At 56.3% G+C, this 27750-nt stretch overlaps 1 protein-coding gene across 1 annotated transcript; it reads left to right on the forward strand.

Annotated features, from left to right (window-relative positions):
• Positions 1–27750, forward strand: VWA5B1 (von Willebrand factor A domain containing 5B1). Its single transcript, XM_076355964.1, has 22 exons — positions 1–34; positions 5561–5743; positions 6024–6185; positions 6452–6674; positions 6857–6999; positions 7285–7416; positions 8602–8726; positions 11814–11990; positions 15511–15621; positions 15705–15907; positions 17415–17529; positions 19061–19246; positions 19522–19717; positions 20745–20932; positions 23030–23252; positions 23436–23753; positions 24335–24472; positions 24789–24914; positions 25425–25499; positions 25889–25958; positions 26183–26306; positions 26530–27750. The coding sequence occupies exons 2-22, from the start codon at positions 5605–5607 to the stop codon at positions 27289–27291; spliced, it is 3936 nt and encodes a 1311-aa protein (XP_076212079.1). The 5' UTR covers positions 1–34; positions 5561–5604; the 3' UTR covers positions 27292–27750.

A 27750-nucleotide genomic window follows, 5' to 3' on the forward strand; every position in this document is an offset into this window, starting at 1 on the left:
CCTCTTCCTCCTCCTCTCTCTTCTTCCAGGAAAGGTAAGAAAAGCAGTGGCTACTCTCCAGTTGCTCCTGCACCTTTTTAGCAGGCTGGGCTGTGTGTGCTCTGCAGGGGGGTGGCTGTGTGTGTGTGCGCGGGCTGTTACTCTCCAAGGCTGTGCACAATCTCAGCACAAAGCCGCTCTGTGAAGAGATCCCTGTCATAATATTTCTGCAGGCACAAGCCCACACTTTGCAAGCTGCTGCTTCCCTGCCTTGCCTTTTCCCAGCTGGATGGTGAGCCCCTCAGCATCCCCCCCCCCCCCAAAAAAAAATCGTACAGACATTAATAGTGACTGTTTTCATCTCCCTGCAGGGAAAGCAAGGGAGGCTGGATGGGGGGGACGATGCTGGGGGTGACGGGCTTTTGCTCTCCTGGGCAGCCAGGTGGGATATCCCAGCTGTGGACACGCTGGTTTGGGAGAAGGGAGGTCTGACCTTGGCAGGGTGAGGGGGACTCTTATCCCCCCCCGGTAAGGCTCAAAGCAGCAAGGACCTGGCTTGCATTCACCACGCTTGACTGGGGCAGGACAGGGGTGGATGGAGAAGGGCTGTGCTGCTCCTGGGGGCCCGGCATGTCTCCTTGGCTCCGGATGCGTCCCATCCACGGGGCTGGCCGCCCGGCAGTTTTAGCCCAGCCGAAGGGTGTCTGGGCTAAAACCTCCCTCTCTGGCTCAGCCCAGGGATCTTCTACGCACCGGCGCAGCTGCGAGCCCAGCGAGGCAGGGGTTAACTAAACCCCGTATCAGAAATGCTGTCTGCACAGGGACGTGATTGATGGCTCTAGAAACAGGGCTTGGGACATGAATCACAATCCTTGAGACCCAGCTCTGGGGCAACATCAACAGCCCGAGAGACCTGCCAGGGGTATGATTGACAGTCCCCGAAATCTGGCTCTGCTGGGGCTGTCAATCACGTCTCAAGGCGCTGCACCACCCCAGGAAGGGGGAGCCCGGTTGCATTTGCCGGGTGCCCCTCTCAGCAGGGTGCTGGCAGGAGCAGCGTGCTCCCCCCACGTCTCCCCAGTCTCCATATCCGAGGTGCCCCTTGGGGCTGCACTCTCCGGCTCCAAAGGGATGCATTGCCTCTGGCCAGAAATCTTTGTCACCCCTTTGGCAGCGGGGTACCACGTTGTGACCCCGCAGCGGACCTGCAGCGGCTCTGGGGTGAAACCCAGCGGCTGTTTTGCTGGTTTTCCCAGCAGGCGGGATACCCCGCGCTTGCGTTTTGAGGCGAGGGGAGGCCGGAGACGGGAGAACGGCTACCGGAGGTTTTCATGAGAGGTTCCCACAGCTCTGCCATGGTGGATCCGCATCTCTTCCAGGAGGTGCTGCTGTCAACCAGCAAAGCCCCCCCTCCCTGCCCTGTGCAGGGGCTCGGACAGGAGAGTGCTGCCTGCGCCGTTTAGGACACTGTTTGCTCCTGCTGCTTCCTAGCAATGTTTCAGGGGGTTGATCCCAGTCCCCTGGCCGGGTTTGAGCCTTGTGCTTTGGGAGAGAGCGGCTGGAGGGGTCCTGCATGTCTGATGCAGGTCCATGCAGCTGATTTGGGTCAGGTAGGTGAAGTCAGGGGGCCCCCCAGCTGCTCCCCGAGCCATGCTGCCCCTGCAAAGCCAGGGGTAATACCGAAGCATGGCTCTGCTTGAGAGCCCCGACAGTTTGGGAAGCGCAGGGCTTTTCCCGTCTTGGTTTTGCAAACAGATGGGAGTTTGCTTCCCCGTGGTGGTGGCCCAGCAGTCTCCAGAGATGCTAACGAAGGGTTGTGGTGCAACAGGCACCCCGCCACCGGCCGGGGCGGTCGGTCCAGGGCTGTACATCTGTACATCTCCACAAGGCACGCCGGCTGTAATCATCCTGACAAGCCACTGGATGTCAGTGTTGATTGATACAGATGAAGCGGAAGCAATATTTTACCCAGCTGCAGAAAAACAGTCATCCTGCGAGCAGTGTGGGTATGACCCAGGTCTGGCTTGGACCTGGAGGTCCATTTGGGGCTGGTAAGAGGTTACAGCAGGCTGGTGCAGCAATTCAGCAGCCCAAAAATGCCTTCGGCGCAACGTGTGGTACCAGGGCTGGGCTTCACACGGCTGCGTTTATGTCTTGGGGGGGGGAAAAGCAGCTGGGGCTGCCTCTGGACATCTGCCTTTCCGACACCAGGGCTAGGTGGGGATGTGCCACAGGCAGCACGCAGTTTTATCCCAGCTGCCAAGTGCTGGTTTGGGTTTTACTGGCCTGTTGTCAGCTGTGGGTGCCAGGGACGCTGTGGTGGTGGCACTGCTGGGACCCCAACCTATTTTTGGGAGCTGCACAGAAGCCGAGCGGCGTGCTCATGTCTACAGCAGTCACGGTTTGCTCTGTTCTTCTATTCAATGCATGAAAATACACTTTAGAAGAACATTATTCTGCCTCTGTCTTTACTACACATGCTCAAAAGCCAGATTTTTTGAGGGCACATCAGTGCTTAGAGATGCAGACGGGCACCCAGGCAGCTCTGAGCAGCTCTCTGGGCATTGCACCCCCTTTTCAGGCACATAAACACCCTTTCCAACCCAGTCCTTTAAAATCCAGCCCCAAGCCTCACCCGTGTGTTGGGGCAGGCGCCTGCAGCCAGGTGGAGTGGCTGGTGCAAGCTCTGGGCGAGCCTGCGCATCGCAGTGCCGTCTGCGCTCCGAAGCGAAGCCCTGCGCACTCTGCACGTCACAGGGACCGGCCGCAGACGTCGGTGCAGCATCAGTGCCTTCCCCGTAAATCACGCACAGAAATTGTCAAGGAAAGAGCGTTTACAAAGCAAGGGGGAAAAAAAGAAAATCATGGTAGCATCCTGGTGTGCCAGGTCCTGAGCGTGGCTGGCCAAGGGATGATTTCTGTCCCCGGCCCTGAGCTGCTCCCCGGCCGATGGGATTACGGGTGTGGGGTATTTTCGGTGATGCAGCAAGCTGGCTGAAGGTATTGGCCAACGGTTTCCCCTTCTCTTCCCAGGATGCCAAACGCAGCGTGAGGCCGTGGGTCGGGAGGCATCCAGCCGGGTCCGTGGGATGGCCCCACGCCTGCTGCGCACAGGAGGCAGGGCACGTTTGGTGGCAGCGAGCAGACATGCTGAGGACGGGCTGGACACAGGGATGCCCTGTGCAGCAGCGATGCCGGTGGTAATTTTTGGGATGTGGGGTCCTGCCGGCTCCCGTCCTGAGGGTCCAGCCCTGGATGGAGACGGAGTGCAGGTCCCAGAGCAGCAAAGACAGGATGGGGAGCAGCTGGCGGGGGGCTTGGTGGTGAGCTGCTGGGGGGGGGCACAGGAGAGAGATGCCAGCTCTCCCACTGCTCTCCCCTTTCCATGCCAGCCTCCCTGCTCTCCCCTTTCCACGCTGCAGTCACTTGATGGCGTTGGTGACACGATCTGCATGGAGCAGCCCCTGGGCTGTTGCTGGCAGCAGCCGGCTGCCTCCCAGTCCTGTCCCAAGGGCCTTCGTGGGGGAAGCAGCCGGGAAGAGCCCTCCGAGCCTTCCCTGTCCTTGTGGGGCAGTTTTTGCAGCTGGCTTAGCAGGCAGGGCTGGTGCAGGGCTCCTCTGAGCCGTGCTGGAGCTGCAGGAGGGGTGCAGCTCTCCTGGTGTGCTTTATACAGGACATGGCGGGGGGCTCTGTGTCCCGCCAAGGGTCCCTTAATGCTTGTGCTGGCCTGGGTGATGCAGAAATCCCTGCTGGCAGAGCAGCTCCCATGGGAGGCGCGTCCTAAGGCTCTGTGCGGGAGAGGTGAGGGGCTTGGATCTCAACCGTGGCTCTGCCGTAAGTCACTGCAGTCAAGAGAGCTGCCAGGCTGAAGTCACGCTCTTGGAGCCTGAATTCACCTCTCTGGCAAGCCCATAATGAATTCCTGTTGCGCCTAGCTGGTAGAGAGCATCTTCCCCTTGTTATTTCTTCCTTGCTTTCTTCCCTAAGGCAAGATAATCCCCCCTCCTCCTTGCCCCGCCTGGCATTTAATCACTTCCCGATATCTTGATGGCCTCTGCCACATCTCAGCAGCGAGACGACCTTCATTATCTCTCCCTGTAGCAGGTGAACTCTTGCCAGCTTCTGCCTTTACAAGCCCCGTTAGCATGGCTTGGAGCATCCCGGTGTGCGACGGCCTCCCCCAGGCTCATGGAGAACTCCCGCGCCGGAGCAGCTGAGCTGGACACGCTCCTGCATCTCCTGACCGTGTGGGGCTGCATCCCCCTGGATGCATCCCCCGAACCCCGTGGGCACCTCCTGGCGTGAGCAGCCTTTGCGGTGGAAGGAGAGGAGGATTAAATCGCGAACGGCCGAGGTTGTTGGCTGGGAATCAGGAGTGTGCCTTGAGATACAGCCCTCATTACTGCCCTCCATCTTCTCCTCCGCTGTTGTTTTATTTGCTCAGGTGCGCTGGCTGCTCTCCCCCATCCCGGCCAGCCCTGCTTGCTCTCCCTTGCTCTCCCTTGCTCTCCCTTGCTCTCCCTTGCTCTCCCTTGCTCTCCCTTGTTTTCCCTTTTTCCTCCCTTAGTGACGTTTTCCTGCCTGAACGCTCGGTGAGCTCGTGGCCTTGATGTCTGCCGTTTGCGTCTTCCGTGGCATTTGCATATAAAGGTGGTTTTAATAACGTAGGACTGCTAGGAAATGAGAAACTGATGTATTTCACTGCTGCTGGCTCCTCCTGGGCCTTGTAAATCATTGCATAAAGCATTGCAGAGCCAGCCAGGGAGAACTGCTGCCTAGCAACTTCTCCCGATGCCCCAGGGGAGCTGGATGTGGCCCGAGAGCTACCTGAAAGGTCTCCTTTGAAACCCTCAGTCTTGGGGGAGATGAGGTGGAACAGAAGAAAACCTGCTGGGGGGAGAGTTGAAATGTAGTTGGCAGAAGTAGCCACTTTGCATCTGAATGTCTCCGCTAAGCAAAGCGGAGGGATGAGTCAGCCTTTGCGGAAGGGATCTGGAGATGCGGGGGGCAGCAGCGCCATGCCACCGCCCCGAAATGCAGCGAGGACGGGCTGCCTCCGGGTGGGCAAGGGCGTGGGAGGGCAGGGAGGATGCCTGGCCCTGCCTGCCTGCTCTTCCTTCCCGCGGGCTAAAGGAAGACTCTCAAGGTCATAGTCTTTTATCCTGGAGAAACTTGTCAGTTTGGAGGATAATGAGAAGCAGGAGAGCCAAAAAAAGATGTTAACCCGTTCTGCCCAGACTCAAGCAGTGGGCGGGTGCGGGAGCTGGTGAGATGCGTGATCCACCACTGCAATGTCGACCCCTGGGGCTGCCTGTCCCCAGCCGGGCAGGTTTAATCTGAACCTCCTCCCTTGCGCCGGCGGGGATTTGGGGCAAGCGTTTGCCTTGCGTCTTCCCACCGGGTTCTTGTCTCCATCCTCATCTTCACCAGCGGAGCCGTCAAGCCCAGGTCTTGTCCTGTCCCGGGTCAGTCACCTTTCTGTCCTCAGGGCTGCGGAAGCCAAAATGAGGTGGCGGGGGCACACAAGTGTTTTGGGCACTCGGGGCTCCTCATTCATTCGCACCCTTCCACCTCTCTCCAGCTCGCTGCGGGTGACCCCACCGTCACCAACAGATCCCCGGGAAGATGCCAGGGCTGATTAACCAGATGACCCGCTCCCCGCTCCCCCTCTCCGCGTCGGAGGTGACATCGTGCGTCAGTGGCTATGCCTTCGGGATGACAGCCTTGCTCACCTACCGCAACCCAGAAGCCCAGGCTTTTGAAGGCAAGTTTCAAGGGGTGAAGCTCCCAGTGCAAGAGCTACTACGGGAGCTTTAGAGCCAGGGATATCACAGCGCTGGGTTTCTGTGCGTGTCTTAAACCTTTAGATCCTTACAGGAAGAGTAGCCAGGGGTATTGTGTCCTTGATTGTACCCTCAATAGTCCAGGGCTACAAAAATCCGAGGAGCGTGCATGGAGGTGCCAAGAGGGAGCTGGCCCCTGCGGTCCTGGCTGGTGGGTCCGGGCAAGTGCTTGGTGTTGCTAAAAAACCTTCTGGCTGGCAGGTCTCTTTGTCTACCCGTTGGATGAGTGCACCACTGTCGTCGGGTTTGAGGCGACCGTGTCCCGGCGTGCCGTGACGGTGCAGATCAAAGACAAAGCCAAAATCGATGACACGTATTTTGACGGCTGCAGCCTCCCCGATGGAAGAGCTCGCGATGGAAGCGGTGAGGGGGTCAGGGGCGTTTTACTGCATGTGGGGAAGAAAACCAGGGGAAGAGGAATGGGGAGATGGCAGGGGGTGGCTGGCTGTCATATGCCATGGCATCAAGGGGGCTCCTTTTGAAAGGCTGAGCCTTGGGTTGTGGTGCTCGAGTCCTTTCAGTGTCTGGGCATTCGAACCAGGGCTGAGGTGGTTGTGGAAGGCCTGGGGAGGAGCATTTTCCACGGTTGTGACACCGTGTCTCCCTGGTGTGGTCCTATCTCTGTGCAGGAAGGATCATGATGGATGAGGACTTGGAGAGGATTGTTTTTGTGGCTAACCTGGGCATGATTCCTCCTCTGGAAAGCATCTCTATCTTCATCAGCACCTCCTCTGAGCTGCAGACACTGCCCAGCGGGGCCGTGAGGGTCCTTCTGCCGGCTGTGTGTGTCCCCAGGGTCCCCCAGCCCAGCCTGGAGAATGCCAGCAGCCTTTCCAGCCACCAGCTCCGAACGTACGAAAACCCATGGGATCTGTCTGGGACTGATCTGGGGGGATGCAGGACTGTCAGAGCAGAAGCCCGCTGTTGCTGCGGGAGGCTGGAGAGCTGCTGCAGGTTTCACCTCCAGCAGATCTGCAGTTCCTGGGGGGATATAACATGTACGCAGTGTTGATTGGGGTTCATCTCACCGGCAGGGACAAGCACTACTGTGGATCGGGGAGCCCGGAGCAAGGGAGCAGGTTCTGCCTGGCTCAGCTGCTGGAGAGTGAGGCCACCAACCCCTTCGAGTACGAGTTCGGCTTCCACCTTGAGATCCGAGGACCGTGCTTGCTGGCAGGTAGGAGCGCCGGGGCCGTCCTGCTGCACTAGGCTGGTTTATCACCTCCTCAAGGCAATGTCCACACTCTTCCTCCTTCTCTTCCCCCCCAGTGTGGAGTCTGTTTTGGCAAGTTAACTGTGCTGGGGTGGATTTACCAGTACAGTGCTGGTGTTAACGTGGAGTGTTGATACGGCAGAAGCATCGCATAGTCCGCTCGGTTCCTGTCCTCTGCCATCTTGCTGTCTCTTCTCCCTGGTCTTCCCCGTCCTCAGTCCCTAACCACACCTCTGTTTCCCCGGGCAGGCGTTGAGAGCCCCACGCACGAGATCCGAGCAGACGCCGACCCCTCCGCTCGCTCCGCCAAGAGCATTGTGATCACGCTGGCCAATAAACACACCTTTGACAGACCCGTGGAGATCTTGATCCATCCAAGCGGTAGGTGGGCTTTGCTTCCTCTCTTGCTGGTCTTGCCCCTTCCTGGGACCTTCCCCCCTAGTGCTGGAGACAGCTGGATTAGCTCTGGTTTTGCAAGTATTGTCAGGGGTTAGGCTTGCTAGGAGATAATCCCAGACCCCCTCAAGGTTGCTCATGCTGCTCGAGCTCAGAGATATTTGCAGATGACATTTGCAGACATTTGCAGATGACACCAAGCTGAGTGGTGCGGTCGACATGCCTGAGGGACGGGATGCCATCCAGAGGGACCTGGACAAGCTGGAGAAGTGGGCCCGTGTGGACCTCATGAGGTTTAACAAGGCCAAGTGCAAGGTCCTGCACCTGGGTCGGGGCAACCCCCGGTATCAATCCAGGCTGGGGGATGAAGGGATGGAGAGCAGCCCTGACAAGAAGGACTTGGGGGTACTGGTGGATGAAAAGCTGGACATGAGCCAGCAATGTGCGCTCGCAGCCCAGAAGGCCAGTCGTATCCTGGGCTGCATCCAAAGCAGCGTGGCCAGCAGGTCGAGGGAGGTGACTCTGCCCCTCTACTCTGCTCTGGTGAGACCCCACTTGGAGTACTGCGTCCAGCTCTGGGGTCCTCAGCATGAGAGAGACACGGACCTGTTGGAGCGGGTCTAGAAGAAGGCCACGAAAATGATGAGGGGGCTGGAACACCTCTCCTATGAAGGAAGGCTGAGAGAGTTGGGGTTGTTCAGCCTGGAGAAGAGAAGGCTCCGGGGAGACCTTATTGCAGCCTATCGGTACTTAAAGGGGGCTTATAAAAAAGACGGAGGCAGACTTTTTAGCGGGGCCTGTTGCGACAGGACAAGGGGGAACGGCTTTAAACTAAAGGGGGGTAGATTTAGACTAGATAGAAGGAAGTTTTTTACGCTGAGGGTGGTGAAGCACTGACCCAGGTTGCCCAGAGAGGTGGTGGATGCCCCATCCCTGGAAACATTCCAGGTCAGGTTGGACGGGGCTCTGAGCAACCTGATCTAGTTGAAGATGTCCCTGCCCACGGCAGGGGGTTGGACTAGATGACCTTTAGAGGTCCCTTCCAGCCCAAACTATTCTATGATTCTATGATTCTATATTGCTCTGTCTTCACAGCTGAGGGTGCCTGCATCTCTTGCAAACCTAAAGTTTAGCCAAGGCTGTTCTTCACCCGTTTCTCTGCATTTCCAGAGCCCCACATGCCTCACGTCTTAATGGAAGAAGGTGATATGACGCCTGCAGAGTATGAACGACACCTGAAGGGGAAGAACGATTTCATTAAAGGCACTAAGAAGGACCCCAGTGCTGAGAAAAAGGTGAGAAGCAAAAGCTGCAGGCGTTAGCTGAGGCTTCCCTTGGGACTGGAGCTGTGCAAGTAAATGCTTGCTTGCTTGCTTGCAGTACCAGATATTACACTGGCCCAATAAGCTCTGCAGCATCCTCCCTCGGAGAAGGGCTTATGTGGAGGAAGAGGGGAAAATTCTGCAATGCTTCTGATAAACTGAGTGTCGAAGAAGCTCCGAGATGGTTATTGTGTGTATAATTAGTACTAGTCTAGCATAGCATAATTAGATAGGTACATTGTTATAGCATTAAGGGTATTATAACTATTGCAATGACATAGAATAAAATATTCTTTTAATTGCTCAGTAAATGTTTACTGTTTCTGGATAGCTGTCAGAGAGAAATAAGTGATTTCACTTGGAATAATGAGCTGAACTGAAGACAAGGTAGGAGAAACTTCTCTTTGTTTTGCTGATCAGCAGATGGAAAAATATCTGCTCTGGGATTTGCGCCTCGTCTTTCAGCAATTCTGAAGCAACGAGTGACAGCCTAGCGCTCCTGAGCTGCCACGTCACTGTGTCTGGGATCAGTGAAGAGCAGTGGACTAGTCAGAGCCCTCTGAATTTCCAGGGTGGGCGTCTTCACCTAAGGCACATGTCGCACTTGTGTAACCGCAGCCCCGGGCTGACTGTGTCAGCTCCCTGTTTTACATGCGCAGATGTTCTCGTTTGCGACCGGGGATGCTCATTTCCCCTAAAACTCATTCTCCATGTGCCTGAGCCTGGGCCCCGGCTTGGCAGATGTCCCAAACCTGCTGCGAAGGTGCCTCCCTGTGCTGCCATGATTTCTCCTTTCACCGGAGACACATCAACCCTCTTCTCTTTCCTTTTGCCCTTCGCTTTCTCTTGCGGCGCGATGCTGGGATCAGGACTGCACTTGCTCGCGCGGCAGGCGTCTCCTTTAATTGTGTTCAGCGTGCGGCAGGTGGAACGAAACGAAACTCCCACGCTATGGCTCAGATGGCTCTCTAATTATTTCTGTGTCTTTAGCATGTCAAATTATCTGGGGGGGGGGGGAGAGAATCATTCCAAAGCCATTTCTCTGCAGGAGACCCACCTCTTTGCCCCAGGAGGACTGGGAAGCAACTGCACGGAGAAGGGCAAGAAGCAGAGAAAATGCCCGGAATATCTGGGGTAGACTATGGGCTAGAATTGCTGCTGCTCAGAGCATGACACTGGGCACCTCTCGGCTTAAATGAATTAGCCCAGAAATTTCAGCGGTAAATGATAATTAATTCTAATCCCTCGGTTTGTTATGCAAAAACCTTGGATGCTCGTTAGCTAGCAGGGTGGTGGGGACGAATGCAGACTGGAATCAACTCTCGGTCGACGAGATCTGATTAGTTTACTGTAATTGGATAACGGGTGAAGGGGAATGGAGGGGAGGGGAGGTGGGGAGAAGAGATGGCGCGGATGAGATGCCTGCTTTTCTGGCTGACCCGTAGCAGCAGCTCCGAGGCTGTTTACTGAAGGCTTGCCTGTAAAATTCACTCTGAAGTCCATGGGAAATCCAGGTTATGGGCTCATCCCGATCACACAGGGATTTTATGTCTTGGGTCCCCGAGAGCATCCCAGGGAGTGCTGCGGGTAGGTCCGGGGCCACGATTCGGTCCTCAGGCAGAGAGACAGCAAGGATCCCTCTAGTCTGAAACGTGATAAACATCCGTGCCGGGAAAGATGTTAAACAAAATAATGTCATATGGCTGGAGGAAAATGGGGATGGAAAAAGCCCTTCCAGTTCCCAGTGACTGATTGATTTGTAACTCCAAAGCATGAGAGTGAAATGCAGGAGGGTGAGCGAGAGCTGGGGTGACAGCGAGGTACTTGTTCCTGTGAATGGGAACCGTCTTTTCACAGGGGTCAGAGAAGCAGCACTCAGGCAGCGCAGCCGAAAGCGAAGCCCACGTGTACGCGTTGATCCGCAGGGGCTCTTGAGTGTAGTGAGTTATGTAAAATAAAGGTTGGTTGTTAGCTCATAGATCCAGGAATGTAACTCACGGCGGGAGAAAACAAGCCCGGTTATTTGGGGTCTGGTTTACTCCTGGTGAAACCAGCATGAAACAGCAGCCTTTGAAAGAGGGGGGGGGAAAAAAAAAGCAAACAAAGCCCCCAAGGACCGAGCTGCTTATTGCGGTGGATGTTTCCACACTGCAGACCCAGGGATGAAAGGCCGTGGGCCGTGCCGATGTGGGGTCCCGGAGCTCCCTCGAAAGCAGCGATGCGCTGATTCACTGCAGCCGTGACCATGAACCTGGGACTGCTTTATATACACACAACAGCAGGTTATAAACCCATCGCAAGAGGTTTTTCCCAGTTTAATTTTATCACGTTTTTAATGAAGATTGATATTTGAAATAAAATGAGGCAAAATGCAGAGAGCCATTAGAGCTCTGTGCAGTAGGGAGACATATATCATGTGGGTTCCTATCGAACGATGTCCTGAGCGGCCGGTTCGGCTTTCCGAAGCGTTTCCATCGTACAAAGAAAAATGATAAAAGAGATGGGCAGAAAAAACAGCAAACCAGAGGCGGCAGGAATGGATCGAAGCGGCGAATACAGCTTGCTGAGGGCTGTGTCTCGCACTTCATTATTGAGTGACCATGGACAAAACCTCCGGTGTGCCTCAGTGTGATGCTAAACTGCGCTAACGAACCACGTTTTCGGGAGGGATCTAATGAAATGATTGGAGAATCAGTTTTGCAAGGTGCCGCGCGGGGCCAGATCTTTTCATTTCTTCTCCAGGCTCTCATCCATGCGTGCAGGGGGTCCCTAATTTAGGCTTTCTGCCAGCCTTTGTCTCCCGGGCAAAGCGTGACCGTGGCTGGGAGGAGGCAGGGATCCCGTTCACCCACGGAGCAGCTCCGCAGGGTGTACAGACAGAACAACCTGCGGCGCAGCCTGAGCTCAGGTGTTGTCACCACTGAGGCCAGAACAAGCCGATCGCTGCCCACAAAAGGCCACGCACTTACACCTTTGGGCTCGCAGCCCTGCTCTGGTTCCCCTCAAAGTGAAAAGGGGCAGAAAAATCAACCTCTCGAGCTCTCTCCTTCTTTCTTGCAGACGGATATCATCAGGAAGCGGCTGAACAAGGACATCCCCCACCACCCCGTCATCATGCTCAACTTCTGCCCTGACTTGAGGACCCTCCAGCCAGACCTCCAGAAAGCCCAAGGAGAGTTTATCTTCCTCGTAGACCGCAGCAGAAGCATGAGCGGCGTGAACATCAACCGTGTCAAGGTACAAGGCAGGAGGGGAAGTGCCTCCGTGCCAACGAAGGATGAATATTAGAGAGCAGTGGGGGTTGTTGAGTGCTGATGAGTGTTCATTATGAGGGGATGGGGGGTAATTATGTGCTGTAGCTTTAGTCATCTCAACCGTGTGGCTTGTTAGGTACCTGCAGCGACGCTGACTCTCGCCCGTTCTGTTCCTCTTCCTCTTCTTCCTATCAGCGCATCAAATGCAAAGGTGTTTTCTTTCCCCCTCTTTGCTGGCTTGCTTGTCTTCTGCATCCCTTCTCCGGTTCCCCCTGTCTCCAGGAGGGCTTGGGGCGATTGCTGCCTAGGGGGGAAACCTCCAGGGAGCTCCAAGGGATGCTTCAGGGCAATCTGCTGACCGTGCATTAGGAGACGTTTTGCTGATGGGCGCCTCTGTGCACCCGGAGATGATGTTTGAACATGATGCATCTCTTTTTCATACACAAATGAACGCCTGCAGTCCGGTGGAGGATTATGAGAGGTGTGCCGAGACCTCTGGATAAAAAAGGGCTTGTAGAAAGGCCTTGTCATGATATTTTGTAGGCCTGAGGTTCCCCTGTCAGGTATGACTCTCACCCAGCTGCAGGTTGCCCCATGAGAGCTGGGCTTGGCTTTGTGCCACTGCCTGAAGGATCTAGAGAGGTTCCTGCCCTGAGCCCGCTGGGGACCGCTCTGTCCATCGAAGGGGAAATCACTCCGTTAACTATTTAATTATCGTTATCCCTGCCTGGATATGCTTTGGAGGCCAGGTCGGTGTCCGACGCCTGCCAGCTGGCAGGTCTCAGTGAGAAGCTGCAGTCTCTGGCAAAAGCTCTTTTGGAAAGTTTCTCTCTTGATTTTTGGGGCCAGGTAAGCCCCAACAGCTTGATGAATATCGCATTCTCCTGAGCGGGGCATGGGTCTGCGCTGCCCCATGCATCTTTGTTGAGGACAGCGAGGGAATTGCAGAGGCAGGCTTCATCTGAGGGGTTCGGTTGCATTTGGATGTCTGAGAGATTCACCGAGCTCGTGTGTCCCCAGGTGTCCGGCTCACACCCTTTCCTAACACAAGTGCCACCCAGGTTTGGACCCAAACGCTCCCCTGGGTACGGCTGCACCCCCTTCTGCAGGACTCACTGCCCAGGGCGAGCAGCGGGGAGCATCTTCTAGCCCATCTCCTTACCCGTCTGTCGCCGGTTTCCATGGGAACTGCCAGAGGACGGCCACCTCCGGCAACAAGGATGGGGATGCCGGGGAGCCCAAGGATGGCTGCAACCGGTCCCCTGGGATAGGGAGGCTGTCCCCTGTCCCTGCATCCACCAAAGGGGCCAGGATATCTCCGAGGTGGTACCCCCTTCCCTCCGCATGTTTTGGAGCCTGGGAATCAGGAGGCGTCTCTGCCCCAGGCCAGATTTTTGCTTTCCGACTCACAGCGTGGCCGGGTTTGGGCACCACGGTCTCTGCGGCTTCCGCGGAGGCTGGTCTGTCCCATGGGGATGGGGACCCTGCAGGGACAGAGCCCTTCTCCGAGAGGTCCTGAACTGGGAGTCCCGTCCGCGGGAGGGCTGTAAAAACAGGAAAAAAGGCTGTTCCCCTTCTGGAAGAATATTTCGGGGGAGGTATCGGAGATTTCGGAGGAGATACCTCAAGGGAGGAAACCCCTGTCTCTCTTTTGAGTCCCCCATCCTTGTTTACGACTTGCCAATACCAGGGACCTCGTGGCAGGGGCTGCTCTTAGTGGGTTTGGGTGGGTTACGCTTGACGGAGGCATTTGCACCGTCCTCAGCTTGCTGGGTGAGCAGCGTGGCAGGGCTCTTGGACGTGCGCAGCGGGGAGAGCTGAGCTGCAGAGCAGCGGTGCTGGCAGAGATGCAAGCGGGGAGGGGGATGGTTCGGTGCGGGCTGGCTGCGTGCAGCCGGGAGGACGCGGTTCGCTGCTGAGCAGGAGGGCGCTCGGCCAAAGTGGCTGGGGTGGAAAGTTCAGGGGTTTAAATTTCCTGCAGCTGGTTCCTTTCCCGTTCTGATGCAGCCGGGGAGAAGAGCCAGGCCCGTGACGGTGCCCGCACCGGGCGGGCTCGCTTGGCAAAACTAGGCTAATAACTGGGAATTGACTTCTCTGGAGGCAAACATCTCTTCTTATTGAGCTGCCGTATAGATATTGAGTGCAACAGGATCAAGATCAATATTTACCACAAGAAGCAATAAATCTTTCCGCTTGCTGAAACAAAAAGCAGGCATCGGTTGCCCACTTTGGGAAAAATATTTGGAAATCTGTTTTTTTTTCCTTGTCATTAGCTCCAAGGTGGGATGCCAGTGTTGAGATTTGGAAGAGCCAGCATCCCAGGAGCCATCTGGGAAGCAGTGGTATAAATATATTCTCGTAGGTTTGAGATAACAGCTTGGTTTAAAGTCCTCCGGAGCCTGTTAAAGGGCAGCCCCGTTCTCGTACATTATTTCGCTGATTCGCAGTGCTCTGGCTCTGCCTTGCTGCTGAGTCTTACAGGGGTCGGGAACCAGACTGACCTGCCACCCGTCTCCCTGTGGCTCTTCCCGGGCGGGGGGTTTCTCTGCGTGCAGCTCCAGCACCCACCCTCTGCGGTTACTCGGTCTTTGCCGCTGCGTATGACAAAGCAAGGAGGCTGCTCTTGCTCCTTTGACCTTGGCAACTCTTCTCTTGGGGCTGGCTCTAGGGTTTCTGCTGCCCTCGGCAGACTGGCAGGAGTCTGCCTTTATCAGCACATAAACAGAAAGAACCAAGCCGCTCCTGAACACTGCCAGCACTTTGCTTTAAATTGGCCTCCCTCTCCTGCCACGCTAATTGATCCTGCTGCCCCTGCAAGCTCCGGAGCTCCTTGGGTAGCTCTTGCCCAGTTGCTGCTAACGCAAGCTCTGTCCTGGAGTTGTCCACGGCCATCACATGTCTGAGACAATCTAAATTGCTCTTCCCTTATGTAAAGACCAGGAATAGGCAAGTTAGATAACCACCTCTGGTAAAGAAAATAGCTTAAAACTGTCTCTCCCCGTTATTTTAATTGATGCCAACTATGAATACAAGAGAATTGGGGATGGGGGAGGCTTTTCCTTTTGTGTAACTTTAAGCTGTTTGTTTATTTTCTGCAAGTTTGGACATTGAAATGCATTGCGTGTCGCACTTCTCAATTTCACACTCTGCTTCTCACCCACTAGCTCCGTGCTGCAGTACCGTGTTGCAAGCACAAATTTAATCAGTTAAAAACAAACAGAATAATTTGTTCAGCTCTTTTTTTTCTTTGAAGGCTCCCCATTTTCCTCACTGCTTTGGGACCCAAATATCATTAAGGGACTTCGGAAAGAGCAGAGTAATATGCAGGGGTTTCACAGGCAGTGCACGTGAAAGAAACAGTTGGTTTTTTATCAAATGCATGCAGGCAAATGGCGTAAGGTGTGATGGCAAGGTAGGACTTGGGCAGAGCTTTTACTGGTGAAGCTGGGGCAGCCAGGGAGAGACCCGGCCTGCCTGATGGCTGCTTGCTTTCCACCCCCCAGGATGCCCTGTTGGTCATTCTCAAGAGCCTGATGCCAGCGTGTCTCTTCAACGTCATTGGGTTTGGATCCACCTTCAAGACCCTCTTTCCTGCCAGTCAGGCTTACTGCGAGGTGGGTGAAGGGGGAGCCACATCTCCTCGGTGCTCACAGGGCGCTGGTGCAGAGGCTGACAATTCTGCTGCTCATTTGGGCAGGAGAGCCTGGCCATGGCCTGCGAGAGCATCAAGAGGATCCGGGCCGATATGGGTGGCACCAACATCTTGTCGCCTTTGAAGTGGGTCATTCGGCAGCCCATCCACAGGGGCCATCCCCGACTGCTCTTTCTGCTGACGGACGGGGCCATCAGCAACACGGGGAAGGTCCTGGAGCTGTTGCGAAACCACTCCTGTTCCACCAGGTACGGAGGGCAGCGGGGCTCGCCACTGCGGGGGCAGAAGCCTGCCACGGTGGGGGACGTGCTTCTCCTTGAACATGGCTCCATCTCACAGTCGTCCCCGCTTCAGAGAGAGAGGCAGGAGAGATTGCTGGTATGAGCCATGGGAGAACCTCAAAGGGTTTGGAACAGATCCCAGAAGTTCAGATGCTTTTTAAACAATCAAAAGCAGGATAATTGGGCTGACAACTTCACAGGCTCTCGTCTGATGCTTCCTGCTAGCAGAGATTGACACACGAACAATCTTCCTTGCCGGGTTTTTTTATTTTTTTTAAAGCACATCTGGGTCTGGCCCCAGCTGCTTCCAGGATGGGGCTGCGCAGAATTGAATATGCTGAAAGAGAGTAATGTAACAAGCAGCTAATTTGTGCATCGAGCTGCCAGCCTGGTTCCCCAGCCCTGATGACAGGCTGGTCTGATTGCTCCTCTGCCTCTTTAAGGGGCATGAAACATAAGAAAAATGTAAGAAAACCTTATTCCTCTTCCATCCCTCAGACTTCAGGGCTTATCAGGGAAGCTGCTCTGTCCTTTTTTTACTATATGGAGGTCTAGCTGCTTCCCAGCTGTACAGGGCATCCCATCCCTTGCTCTTATAGAGGCATGGTGGTGGGCTAAATGCAATCAGAGTTAGAGCGTGGTCTCGGGTAACCCTGGAAGGCAGTGCCCAGTGCACTGCCGAGTCGTGTGTGTGTGTGGCCCCTGTCTCAAAAGAAGATCAGAGCCTTATTTAAGAGGGCGTGAGGCTGACCTAAGATTTGCAGCCAGCTGGGGATTAAAAACCTCTAAGAGAAAAGCCCCTCGTGCAGATGCAGTCGCTGCTGAAGGTGGTTTCTTCCTCAGCTATCCACTGCCCTGGCCGAACGCCGTATCCCACCCGTCCCCGTCCCTCCTGGCCTCCTACCGCATCCATCCCCACCAGGCACTGCTCACTCCTGCCCTCCCTGCCCAGGCTCCAGCTCGGCTCCGGGTTTGCAGCCTTCAGCCAAAACCAAATCCTGACTCACTGAGCTGGGAGTCAGGGGAGCAGCCTCGCCTGGCTGGTTCCTCTTTCCTTGAGAAAACGTTTATTTTAATTGCGAGCAGAGATAATTACTGGGTCTTTAGTGCTATTGGCCACAGACACTCAGCAGGGAAAAGAGCTGAACTGGCAGCAAAGCAGCTTGTTTGTGTTTGCAGAGGAGGCAAGGGCTTGGGGTCCCGCTGGGAAGCCCCTGAGAGTCGCAGCTGAAGGCTGCTCTTCGGGGAAGGGATTTGAGGTCTGCTGAGAGGAGGGGGCTGGCGGTTCCCAACCCTCCTGCCAGCCACCTAAAAGAGGAGCTGGTTTATTTTCCTCCGGACATGCTGGATAACTGCATAGCAGTGGGATAAAGCCAGGCAGGGTCTTCTGCCTGCAGGGAGTGGGTGAGCTGCGTGGGGCTGGGGGTTGGGGTGGCTTGTCCCCTGGATCCTGACGCTCCCTGTCCCTTTGCAGGTGCTACAGCTTCGGCATCGGGCCAAACGCCTGCAGGAGACTGGTTCGGGGGCTGGCTGCCGTGTCCAGGGGCATCGCCGAGTTCCTGGCGGAGGGCGAGAGGCTGCAGCCCAAGGTACGGCTGCCCGCTCCCAGGGCACCACCTTGTAAGGCTCTAACGATGCTCTGGTTCAGCGAGGGGGAGGCCACAGCTCGCTAGCGGGTCTTATTCCCCATCCCGGTGCTGCCTTTCCAACTCCCACTCGGCAGCAGGTGGGCGTGCAGGAGGGGATGAAAGAGCATCTTCATCTCCGGCTGCCAGAGGGAGTGGGAGGGTGTGTTTACCCTCTGCGCGGGGATGGGGAGAAGCGATAGCCGCCATACAGCAGCTTTGGCTTCAAAGGTAGCTGCTGCCTCAGACGCTGGTGAGGGCAGAGGAACCGGCATCAAAGCAGCCAATTAATTTTGAAGTCAGCTGAGCCCTGGCGTTGCTCAGGCGGGAAGTACCCGGGGTTTGAGGGAGAGCAATACGCTGCGATAGCTTTGCCTGTTAAGCCAACTTTAAAGCAAAGAGGGGAGCCTCTTCATTTCCACTCTCCCCATGAAGACTTAGTAAACCGATGCGCCTCAAATACGCCGTAAGAATGGCTCTGTCCCCTGGTGAAAGCACGGTGCCTAGCCTGTCATCCGCTGGATGACTAAACACAGAGAGAATTGGGTCTTTAGCTCCTAAATATCTCTACAAAGCTGGCTCCTACGTTCTTGATCTCAAAAGGAGGAGTTCAGCAGTCCACCCCTCTGCAGAAACCTGGAGCACACAAAAACCTCTCTAAGACAGAACGGCATCAGCATTTCTGATGTAAATTAAAAGCAAAGACAGTGAAGGGAGTGGGGTTTTTTTTATAGAGCTATTAATAAAGAGCTTTGCGGGCTGTGCAGCTTGGTGCCTTCAGCAGTCTGAGGCATCAATTAATGGCCTTATAAAACACAGCCTGGTGTGCCTTCCTGAGCCTGTGAAAAAGCAGTGAACAATAGAGAATATTTGAGCTGTTCTGCCTCTAAATCTGGTGTTCACTTCCCCTGGTGTGCAGGGAAGATCTTGTAGATGGCTCCCTGGTAGGTTTGTCCATGAGATATTCACAGATATTGGTCTTCTCCACATGTCTAATTGGCAGAGCATTGCTGATCTCCGGCAGTGGCTTGTGCCAGCAAGGACCTGTACCAAAAATAGCAGTGCTGTCAGTCGGTGCGCGAGCGTCGGGGCTTGGGGCAGGGCTGGGGCTCAGACAAGTGAAGGTCAACAGCTTTTCCTGGGTGCTGGAGGGGAGCAGGGGATGCTGCCTCACACCGGAGCAAGATACCTCTGGCCACAAGCTCCCACCTTGCCCTGAGCTGGCAAGATGCGGCGTGAGATCAGCCCTGTGCTTTATCAATATCTGCTCTGCTGCCCTTGGTATTACCGTGCCAAGGGGCTGGGGGTGCTGGGGTGGGTGTCAGAGCAGTCTAAGAGGGAGCAGGCTCTCGTCTAAGGTCAGGAGAGGGTACAAATCAGCTGATGGATTTGTTTGGGGGAATTTTCCCCTTCCCCTGCAACACACGGTGCGTGCACCGTGGCACACGGAACCTCCGCTTGCTGCATAACCGCTCCCCTTTGCTCTCTGCCTCAGATGATCAAGTCGCTGAAGAAGGCGATGGCACCGGTCCTGAGTGACGTGTCCGTGGAGTGGGTCTTTCCCGAGAGCACCGAGGTCTTGGTTTCCCCCGTCAGCACCAGTTGCCTCTTCCCTGGTGACCGCCTGGTCGGCTACGGCATCGTCTGCGACACCTCCCCGTACATCTCCAACCCCAGATCTGTGAGTCCATGCTGCGCTGGCTGGTGGGGCTGTCCCGGGAGCAGGGGGTGTTGGCGTGCACATGCACAAGCGGACGTCTCAGCTCCTTGTGCGTGGTCAGGAGGTGTCTCTTGCTTCCTTGCTCTGTCCTCAAGGGAGATGGTGGGTGAGACATCGGGGAGAAATAGAAGCTCAGTGGATAAGGGCGCTGGTGCACAAGCAGTGGCTCCTCTCGGCTGGGAGGTGGCTGGTGGACGCAGTGGTAGGACCTATTCCCTCCTTCTGCTTTCCCCCAGGACAAGAGGCGACGTTACAGCATGATGCATTCCCAGGAGTCGGGCAGCTCTGTTTTCTTTCACTCCCAGGAGGAGGGAGCAGGCGTGGAGAGCTGGAACCACTCCAGAGACTCGGAGGGCTGCTGCCCCGCCGAGCGTGCCCCCGACCACCTGGTGGCGGGCAGAGATCCCGGGGGAGAATCGGACACAGACACCGGTCAGATTTTCCGCTGTGCAAGCGTGGGTGTGATGTCCCTGTCTTTCCAATCAAGCTTCTGTCGCTGCTCTGCCAATTTGCTTGTCTGACAAATAAGTCTCTCTGGCTGTATCTCTCCAAAGAGCCGGAGGGGTTTGCAGGAGGGATGACAGATCTCCCGAGGCTTGAGCGAGTCTATTTGGTTTGGATGTTTTATCCAAACCTGTCAGGAAATCAAGGGAAGGCCTGGACAACTGGCTTCCCTGGAGATTTTCAAAGCAGCTCTAGCTTTGGCCACATAATTATTTGCAAGCTTCCCAAGCTGCCCTCCGGTGTGCGGAGAAGGAGAGGGGTGAGCAAATGGGTAGCCCGGCTAGACTGTCCCTGCACCTGCAAAGCAGTCGCTTCCCTGCAAGCCCTGACGTTGCAGTTTGAGGTCAGGAGATGGGGGGAATGGATCCAAAGCCCTGTCCCCAGGGTGTCAGCCCTCACCATCACAGTTTGGCTGGGCGCTTGTGTCAGCAACCTGTGGCATAAAGCGGCTGGCTGCACCGCAGAGCTGGTTGCATTTCCATGCGACAAGGAAACCTCTGTTACTCGTGGGATGTTCTTCCCTTATATTCAGAGAGGAACTGTGCTGCGCATCCCCTCAATCTTGTCAAAAGGTTGAGAAATCATGCCTTTCCAAATGAAATTTTACTCTTGCTCTGACAGGAGAATGTCTGCGCTAATGAAATTTCATTAGTAAACCCTTTGTCTTCTCCAGGGAGGTTTGGGGAAATGCAGTCAGGCTTTTTCTGGCTGAAAACTGCTCAGACAAAACCTCCCTAACCTGCTCTCCCGACATCCCCAGGAGTTTTGAGTGTAGGCTCTTATTTCCTTTCATGGTTTCATTACTTCACTTAAAACAGGGCAGGACTGAGCGTGGCCCCCTCGGCCCTGGGAGGACCGCAGGGCTGGGCTCCCTGCTGCCCACCGTGAGCCAAGGGCGGATGGTGCTGGCTGGTCCCGCTCAGGAGCGGAGCTGATCCTCTCTCCCGCCGTGCAGGGACGGACGTGAAGGCTTCCTCCAGGAGACGGGCGTACAGCACCACCCAAATCGCCGACCACGAGCCTTGCAAGAAGGTGCCCACGGCCAGTGATCCCGGCACCGCCCTGGTGAAAACCCCCCTTCGGAAAACCCACCTGCAGGACCTGCAGCAGGTCAGCCCCGAGCCCTGGCAGATGGATTTCCAGGTACGTGATCCCCAGGGAGGCTTTGCCGGCAGGCAGAGGCCGGCGTGCAGCAGCAGGAAAATCTCAGATGCATAAGGGAAAGAGCCTGGCTCACACCAGTCCTGATATACGTATATATGTGCCCGTGCTTTGTGCTGCAGCATATGACAAACGTGTAGGAAACAAGCCAAGCAGGGAGCAGAGTGCCGTCCTGATATCCCATAGCAGTGCCTCCCCATGGGAGCCCAGCTTTTCTTTGCTAAATGCCTCTCCCCTTCCTCTGAGCGGCCTGTGCTTCACCTTGCTGCTCACCTGATCCCCAGGCTGCTGCTTGCTTCCTATTTCCCTAGAGTTTGACCATGCGATGCAAACTCTCCGTATGGCCGTGGAATATCTGTGCCCCGAAGGGGCAAAGAAAGTCAGTCCCAAAGCAGATCCCCCGCTGCCCTGGCTGGAACCACAGCCCATAGGCAGCGTCAGGCTGGGACGTGGACCTGCGTGATGATACATCTGCTGAGCAGTGTTACGTCCCCTGCCTGCAGCAGGTAGCAGGTGAAATTTGGGAAGCTTTTTAGGCTGATCTGTGGAAGGGTGGGGATGGTTTTCCCCCACCCTTGGCATTGCAAGGATGCTCTGCTCTGAAATCAGCATCTGCAGGGCTGGGAGGACCAGCAGCACTTTTGTTCCCATGGAAACTCAGAGCGGGATGTCTGGGGCTTTCCTTTCTCTTCTGCTGCGGGTCAGAGATCGGCTGGGTGAAGGGGGGCTGGAGGTGAGATGAGGGGGCGAAGAGGAAGAAGGGCCTGTGCTCCCCAGGGAGGAACGAGACCTCTGCCCTCCAGCTGCAGCGGTGAGGGTAGTGAACAGCATCGCTTGACGAAGGGCAAGCGGTGGTAGGTTTTAGGGGTACCAGCGACCTTGCCTGCATTGCGAAGGTCCACAGAGCATCCTCCTGCCCACAGGATGCTCAGCGTGAAGGCAGGGATGGAAACGACTCCCTTCTGGAGGGCAGTAAATGGTTAACAGCATGCAGCCTGGTCTTAATTAATTGCAGCCTGGTTTTGCTGTGCCTCGTGCTGCGAGGGCTCCCAGCGGCTCTCCCAGCTCCCAGTCCAGCTGCCAGGGCTTGACATTTTCGGGGGTGTGAACGTGAGCCCTCAGCTTGTCTCGGCGTGCGCGCCGCGCTGGGAAGGAAAGGTCAGCGCTTGTGATGGGCAGCTTAAACTCCCAGCTCCGTTCCCAGCTGGCTTCCTCTGGCTGGGAGGAGAGCTCGGGCAGGAGAAGGAGCAGGTTTTGAATGGAAAGGGTCTGGCAGAGGCTTCTGTGACCGGCTTGCTTTTAAATATCTCAGTCCTAGCTCAGTAAGTAGCTCCTGGAGCTGCCTGCCTCCCATTTTTGCTGGTGGTCTCATAAAGCGTCAAAAATTAGGTGGTGGTGGAGGCCACGTTCTTGCCTGCCACTCAGAGAAAGCATCTTTCCGTCCAGCACTGAGATCCACTGCTTTTTACCACCCCTGTCCTTTACCGGTGTTGTGCTAGGAAGATACAGAGTCTGTCGGTTTTAGGGGGAACCTTCCCACAGCCCCAGGGATGGGGATAGAAACAGCCAGAGCTCGGTGTCTCTGCTAGCCATGGAGGGGGATGTCCGTGCAGGATGTAGCACCGGAGATGCTGGAGGGGGGATTCATGTCTCCTGAAAGTGGAGAAACAGTCTCGTAAAAAAAAGAAAAGATAAAAATTCCCTTCTCCCCATCCCCTGAGCCTCCCTCCTTTCGTTACTAAGCAACTGGTCCTTGATCTTTCTGTCTCTCTTCTTTCCTTTGGTTCCCAAGTGAAGTCATTAAAATGTCTGGGGGGATGAAACTCATATTTCACCTTCTGCCTGTCTGGAGAAGGAGCCCCGGGGGCCAGGGTCCCTTGGGAACACCCTGCAGGTCTGATGGAGGGCTCTGTCCGGGCACGGATCCCAGCCAGGGCCGAGCAGAGAGAGACCCACGTGTTTGCACGGTTGCATCTCATGCTGGGATCAGGCAGGGAGCAGACGGGATCAGAAGGGACGGAGCAGGTCCGCGCCATCGGCTGCAGCCAGCTCCAGCCCTGACGTTTGCTCTGCTCCCAGCCCTTTGCAGCCAGCCCGCATGCCTCTGCCACGAGGATCCGCGGCACGGGCGCCCGGCGGCCGTCCCTGCTCCACCGGAGCCGCATGTCCTTCTGCCACGACGCCGACTCCCCACCAGTGCCGGACGGGCTGCAGCAGGTGGCTCCGGGAAGGGGCTTGGGACCTCTCGATGCCAGCGCGAGCCTGAGGTCTTCGTCGGACAGCCGGAGCCCCGGGGATCTGGGTAACTGGGGAGAGAGGGAGGCATGGCCAGCCTCACCTGTCCGTGCCAGGGTTTTGGTGGCGTTGCGTCGCGTTCTGTGTCACCGTGTGAAAATTAGGAAGTATTAATGATGGTTTCTTGGTGGCAGTGGGGAATTCAGCTCCCACAGATGTGATTAATTATCCGCCTCTCCCCTCTCTGCAGAGTCTGCCCAGCACCCTTCCTTCACGTTTGAAACGGAGACCTCCTCCGACTGGGAGCCCCAGGACTTCGGCTTCAGCGCTGCCCGTGGCTCCCCGCACTCCCCCAGGACCCTCTGCAAGGCGGTGGTGAAGGGGCTAAGGAGCAACGAGCCCGTGCAGTGGGAAGTCGCCTTTGATATCCGCCCTCTCTTCCGAGAGCGGGAGAGCCGGGCGGACGGCAACGCAGACCTGTGGAGCGAGACCTTCCACCACCTGGCAGCCAAGTCGGTCATCCGGGACTTTGAGCAGCTTGCCGAGAAGGAGTGTGAAATCGAGCACGGTAACGCGCAGCTCCCGACCAGCCTGCAAGCTGGCGGTGGGCAGACCCTGCCCTGCCTCGGGGTGGGCTTTCCAGCAGCTTCAGCAGCCTCTGGGCCTGCAAGGGCAGGCAGTGGTGAAATATTAGGGGATGTCTCACATGGTTCCTAAATGACAGCCCCCTCCAGCTGCCTTGCACTTTTCTCCTGCTTCCGCAGCCTCGCTGCACATCAACGTGCTCGGGCTCGTGCTCCTTCGTGCTCCTCTGCTTCACATGTTGGGTGACAGTGATTATTTTTAAGGCGTTAGTCACTTGGAGCTGGGAGGTGGCATCAGACTCAGAGGGTCCAACAGCAACCACACATCCATCGCTGCTCTGGGCTGCACGTGTCCCTGGGTCTTGTCAAACTTCTCCTCCATGAAGTACATCTGTGCATGTAAAATAAGAGCAGAAGCAGCACAGTAGGCAGAGTTTAGAGGGAGACAGTCCCTGCTGGGCATGGAGCCCAAGCATGGAGGTGCGCCTGGGAGCTGGGTCCGAGGGGTGGTGGATGGAGCCCATGGGGCACGTGGACTCTAAGCATGATGTCTCTCACGTGGCAGGGTCCGGGCGGCGGTACCAGGTCAACGCTGTCCACACCAGCAAGGCCTGCAACGTCATCAGCAAGTACACGGCGTTCATGCCGGTGGACCTGAGCACCAACGCCTACCTGCCCGCTGTCGTCGAGTACACCCACACGGGTAACACGGGGCCGGCGGAGGGGTGAAACATTGTCCTGGGAGGGAGGGTGTTACCTAAGAAACCTCGCTCAGAGCAAAGCCTGTGAAGCCACAGCTCAATTCAGCACCAGACCTACATACCCAAGGCCATGGCTGAGCCTAACGGCGTGCCTGCCGCTCTTGGTGGCAAGAACCTCTTCCCCACGGCCAGGCAAAAGGTCTACTCTTAGGTCTGGATGCCCAGAGATGACCAAGCTCATCAGTCTGTGGGTTTTGTTGCCATCGTGTGTGTGCCAGTCCCTCTCTAACGCTGGCAATTCCCTTCTCTCGTGCCAAGGGGCAGCATCCAAGCAAGGCAGCCAGAGGAGCCTGAGCTCGGGAAACAAAAGGCATCGTGTCTTTTCCCCTGGACGTCCCCAGTCAGCCTGCGGCCAGAATGGAGACGATGGATTTTACGGCATGAGTAAGATTCCCTGGGGTTTTATCTCCTTCCTGGTGTCACGGGTCTCGGTGGTTTAGTCTATGAACGGACATCTTCTCTGGTCTTTTTTTCTTCTGCCTTCCTCTTTGAATATGGTGCTCACCAGACACGTCTCTGGCTGGAGTCCATCTCCTTAACTGGGGAAGAAGCTGCAGTTTCCCCTGAAACTCCCAAATCGCAGGCAGTGGCTGCTGACAATGTTTGGAAGTTAATTGGCAGCCGTAACGCAGATAACATGAGGGACGAAACCGGGTGTAATTAGAGGCAAGGGGATGTGAGACGCTTGTCACCAAATCCTGCGCTAATGAAGACGAGTTGGATTGGACCTTGTCTGGCATTGTCAGATCTGCAGCTGAATTAAAATCGCCCCTGATCAGGCTCATTAACCTGATAACGCCGTGGAGAGGGAGAGTGGCTGTGCCGCAGCCCGGCGCGGTGGCACGACGGCGATTTCGGCTGGGTGGCGTTGCTGATGTGGTTCCTCCGTTGCAGATGCAGAGGAGAGCAGCCTGTCGCCCTGCAGCACCCCTTCCTCCTCTGGCTGGGAGCGCTGCGGTCTCCCCGAAGGTAGGGGAAAGAGCTGATGGTACTTGCCAGGGTGCAGGTACATCGAGTCCATGATTTGGGCTCTTCACCAAATACTTCTGCTGAGTTTTTGGGGGTTTTATGAAAACTTATGACCTAAAATTAGACCTGGGAGCACAAGACCTGACTCCTTCCGGGGTGCAAAGGACAGAGCTTGATGGGGCCTTTGGTATAGATTTCCCCCAGGTTCATTTTTGAAAGGTGTGGGAATTTCATTATCCGTGTAGGAAAAATTAGGCAAGGGGAGAGAAGGGATTTTGCCAAAGACTCAGCAGCAGAACAAGCCACCCCATGTCCCAGCGCGTAGACTCTGCTCCCTTTAACTCTCCTGAAGCACCTCGCTTTACCCCCAGCTTTGTGTTTCTTCCCAGGGCCGTTACAGAGCCTGTCTGCTTCCTCTGCACAAGCCCAAAAATCCATCGAGAGCCTCTTCGCTGCTAGGTACGGGCCAGCTCGACCTTCCTCTGACCTTAGCAGATGTCTTGCACCTCCATGGGTCCGATGCAAACACAAGCGAGGGGGAGAGGAGGGACACCCCAGGGTTAGCGGTCAGAGCCGGGACCGAGCGTGGTGCCAGTGTCTGGGGATGAGGGATGGTTTTCGGAAGGGAGGGTGGGCGTCAGGAGGGGCACGGAGGTTATGGCCTCCCTTTCGTCCTCCTGCAGGCTGACCCTCAATAAAACCAGGCTGCTGACTCGAGCCGCCAAAGGGTTCATGAGTAAATCTCCAAGCAGAGTGAGCGAAGCCAGCTCCGAGGGCGACAATGAGAACATAGACTACCTTCCGCTGGTGAGCAGCTCGTTCCCAGGTCTTGCCGGTGTTGCATGGTCACTGCAGGGGAGCAGAGGGCAGGAGGATCCCCCCGGATCCTGCCTCTTGCTGTCTCTGACGGCCATGTCTGATGGTCTGCTCAGAGATGGAGGGCTGCTCCATCCATGCATGCCTTTTTCCTGAACTTCCCAGAAGTGGTTGGTATCTCAGAGCTTCTTTATGTGCCCACTGTCCCTTGCAGGCATCTCTGCAGCTGGCCTGCGGTGCCTTTCTCATGAACTCGGCCTTCTGCGACGCTGTCAACATCCCCATGGAGAAGCTGAAGCGGACATCTCCCTTCGCCTGCCACCGCCTGGCCCTCAGCCCCTCCAGCTCCTACAACACCAGGAAGGCCAGCCCCTCTGGGGAGCACAAAAGCCTCGGCTCCGGCCAGCAGCTCCTGGTTCCCAATGGCCACAGGAAGAGTCCCACCACCAGAGACGTCGCTCTGGGTGCGGTGCCAGAGGGACCCGGCAGCCACGTGGAAGACGCTGTCCGCCTTCGCCACTTCTCCGGCAGCGCAGTGGAAAGCATCTCCAAAGCCCTGAAAGCTGAGAAGGAACTCCCTCCGCCGGCCATCACCATCCGCCGCTTCTCCTCCCCGGAGAGCACGCCGACCTCGGCCGAGTGGCAAGCCGACAGCGGCCAGGGCTCGGAGATGGACGATTCCGAGGTCCAGGCATTGCTCTTTGACATCGAGTTGCAGCAGCAGACGGAGCCAGAGGGGATGCTGTGGGCCACGGCGGTGGCCCTGGCCTGGCTGGAGCACAGCTCGGCTTCCTACTTCATCGAGTGGGAGCTGGTGGCTGCCAAGGCCAGCCTGTGGCTGAGCAAACAGGACTTCCCGGAGGGATACAGCCTGGCCACGGTGAAAGCCGCAGCCCAGCAGCTCTTTGTCTTGCTCCGGCACTGGGATGAAAACCTGGAGTTCAACCTGCTGTGCTACAACCCAAGCAGCGTGTAAACAGGACGAGGAGAGAGGCTTGGGCAGCTTACAGAGGGGCAAGAGCAGGGACCCATCCTCAAGGAAACACCTCCAAGGAGCTCAATTCCTCTACTGCGGGGACAGTGCGTGTTTATTAGAGCAAGCCCTGCAAACGGAAGCAGCCCGGGCAAAATCCTGTGCTCAGCCATTGGTATTTTGCCCCAGGAGGGTACCTACCGGCTGCCCGCAGTAAGATGCTACTTATTATTAACTGGAGCAGCACCTCCAGCTACAGCAGTTCCCTCTGATCCTGGTTTCTTCTGGTTCCCAGCCCTGTTCCCAGAGCAGGTCTCCCTGATGCCTGCTCGGCTTGCCCTGTCCTCGCTTGGCTGCCTCTTCCCACCCCCAAATCTCTGCCAACCCCCCACTGCCATCCCCTGGCCCCGAGTCGCTGCTCTCCCGAGGCTCCTGCCTGGCTTCTGCCATCTCAGATGTCTT

Source organism: Aptenodytes patagonicus, chromosome 19 (assembly GCF_965638725.1).
Source record: "Aptenodytes patagonicus chromosome 19, bAptPat1.pri.cur, whole genome shotgun sequence".
NCBI lineage: Eukaryota > Metazoa > Chordata > Aves > Sphenisciformes > Spheniscidae > Aptenodytes > Aptenodytes patagonicus.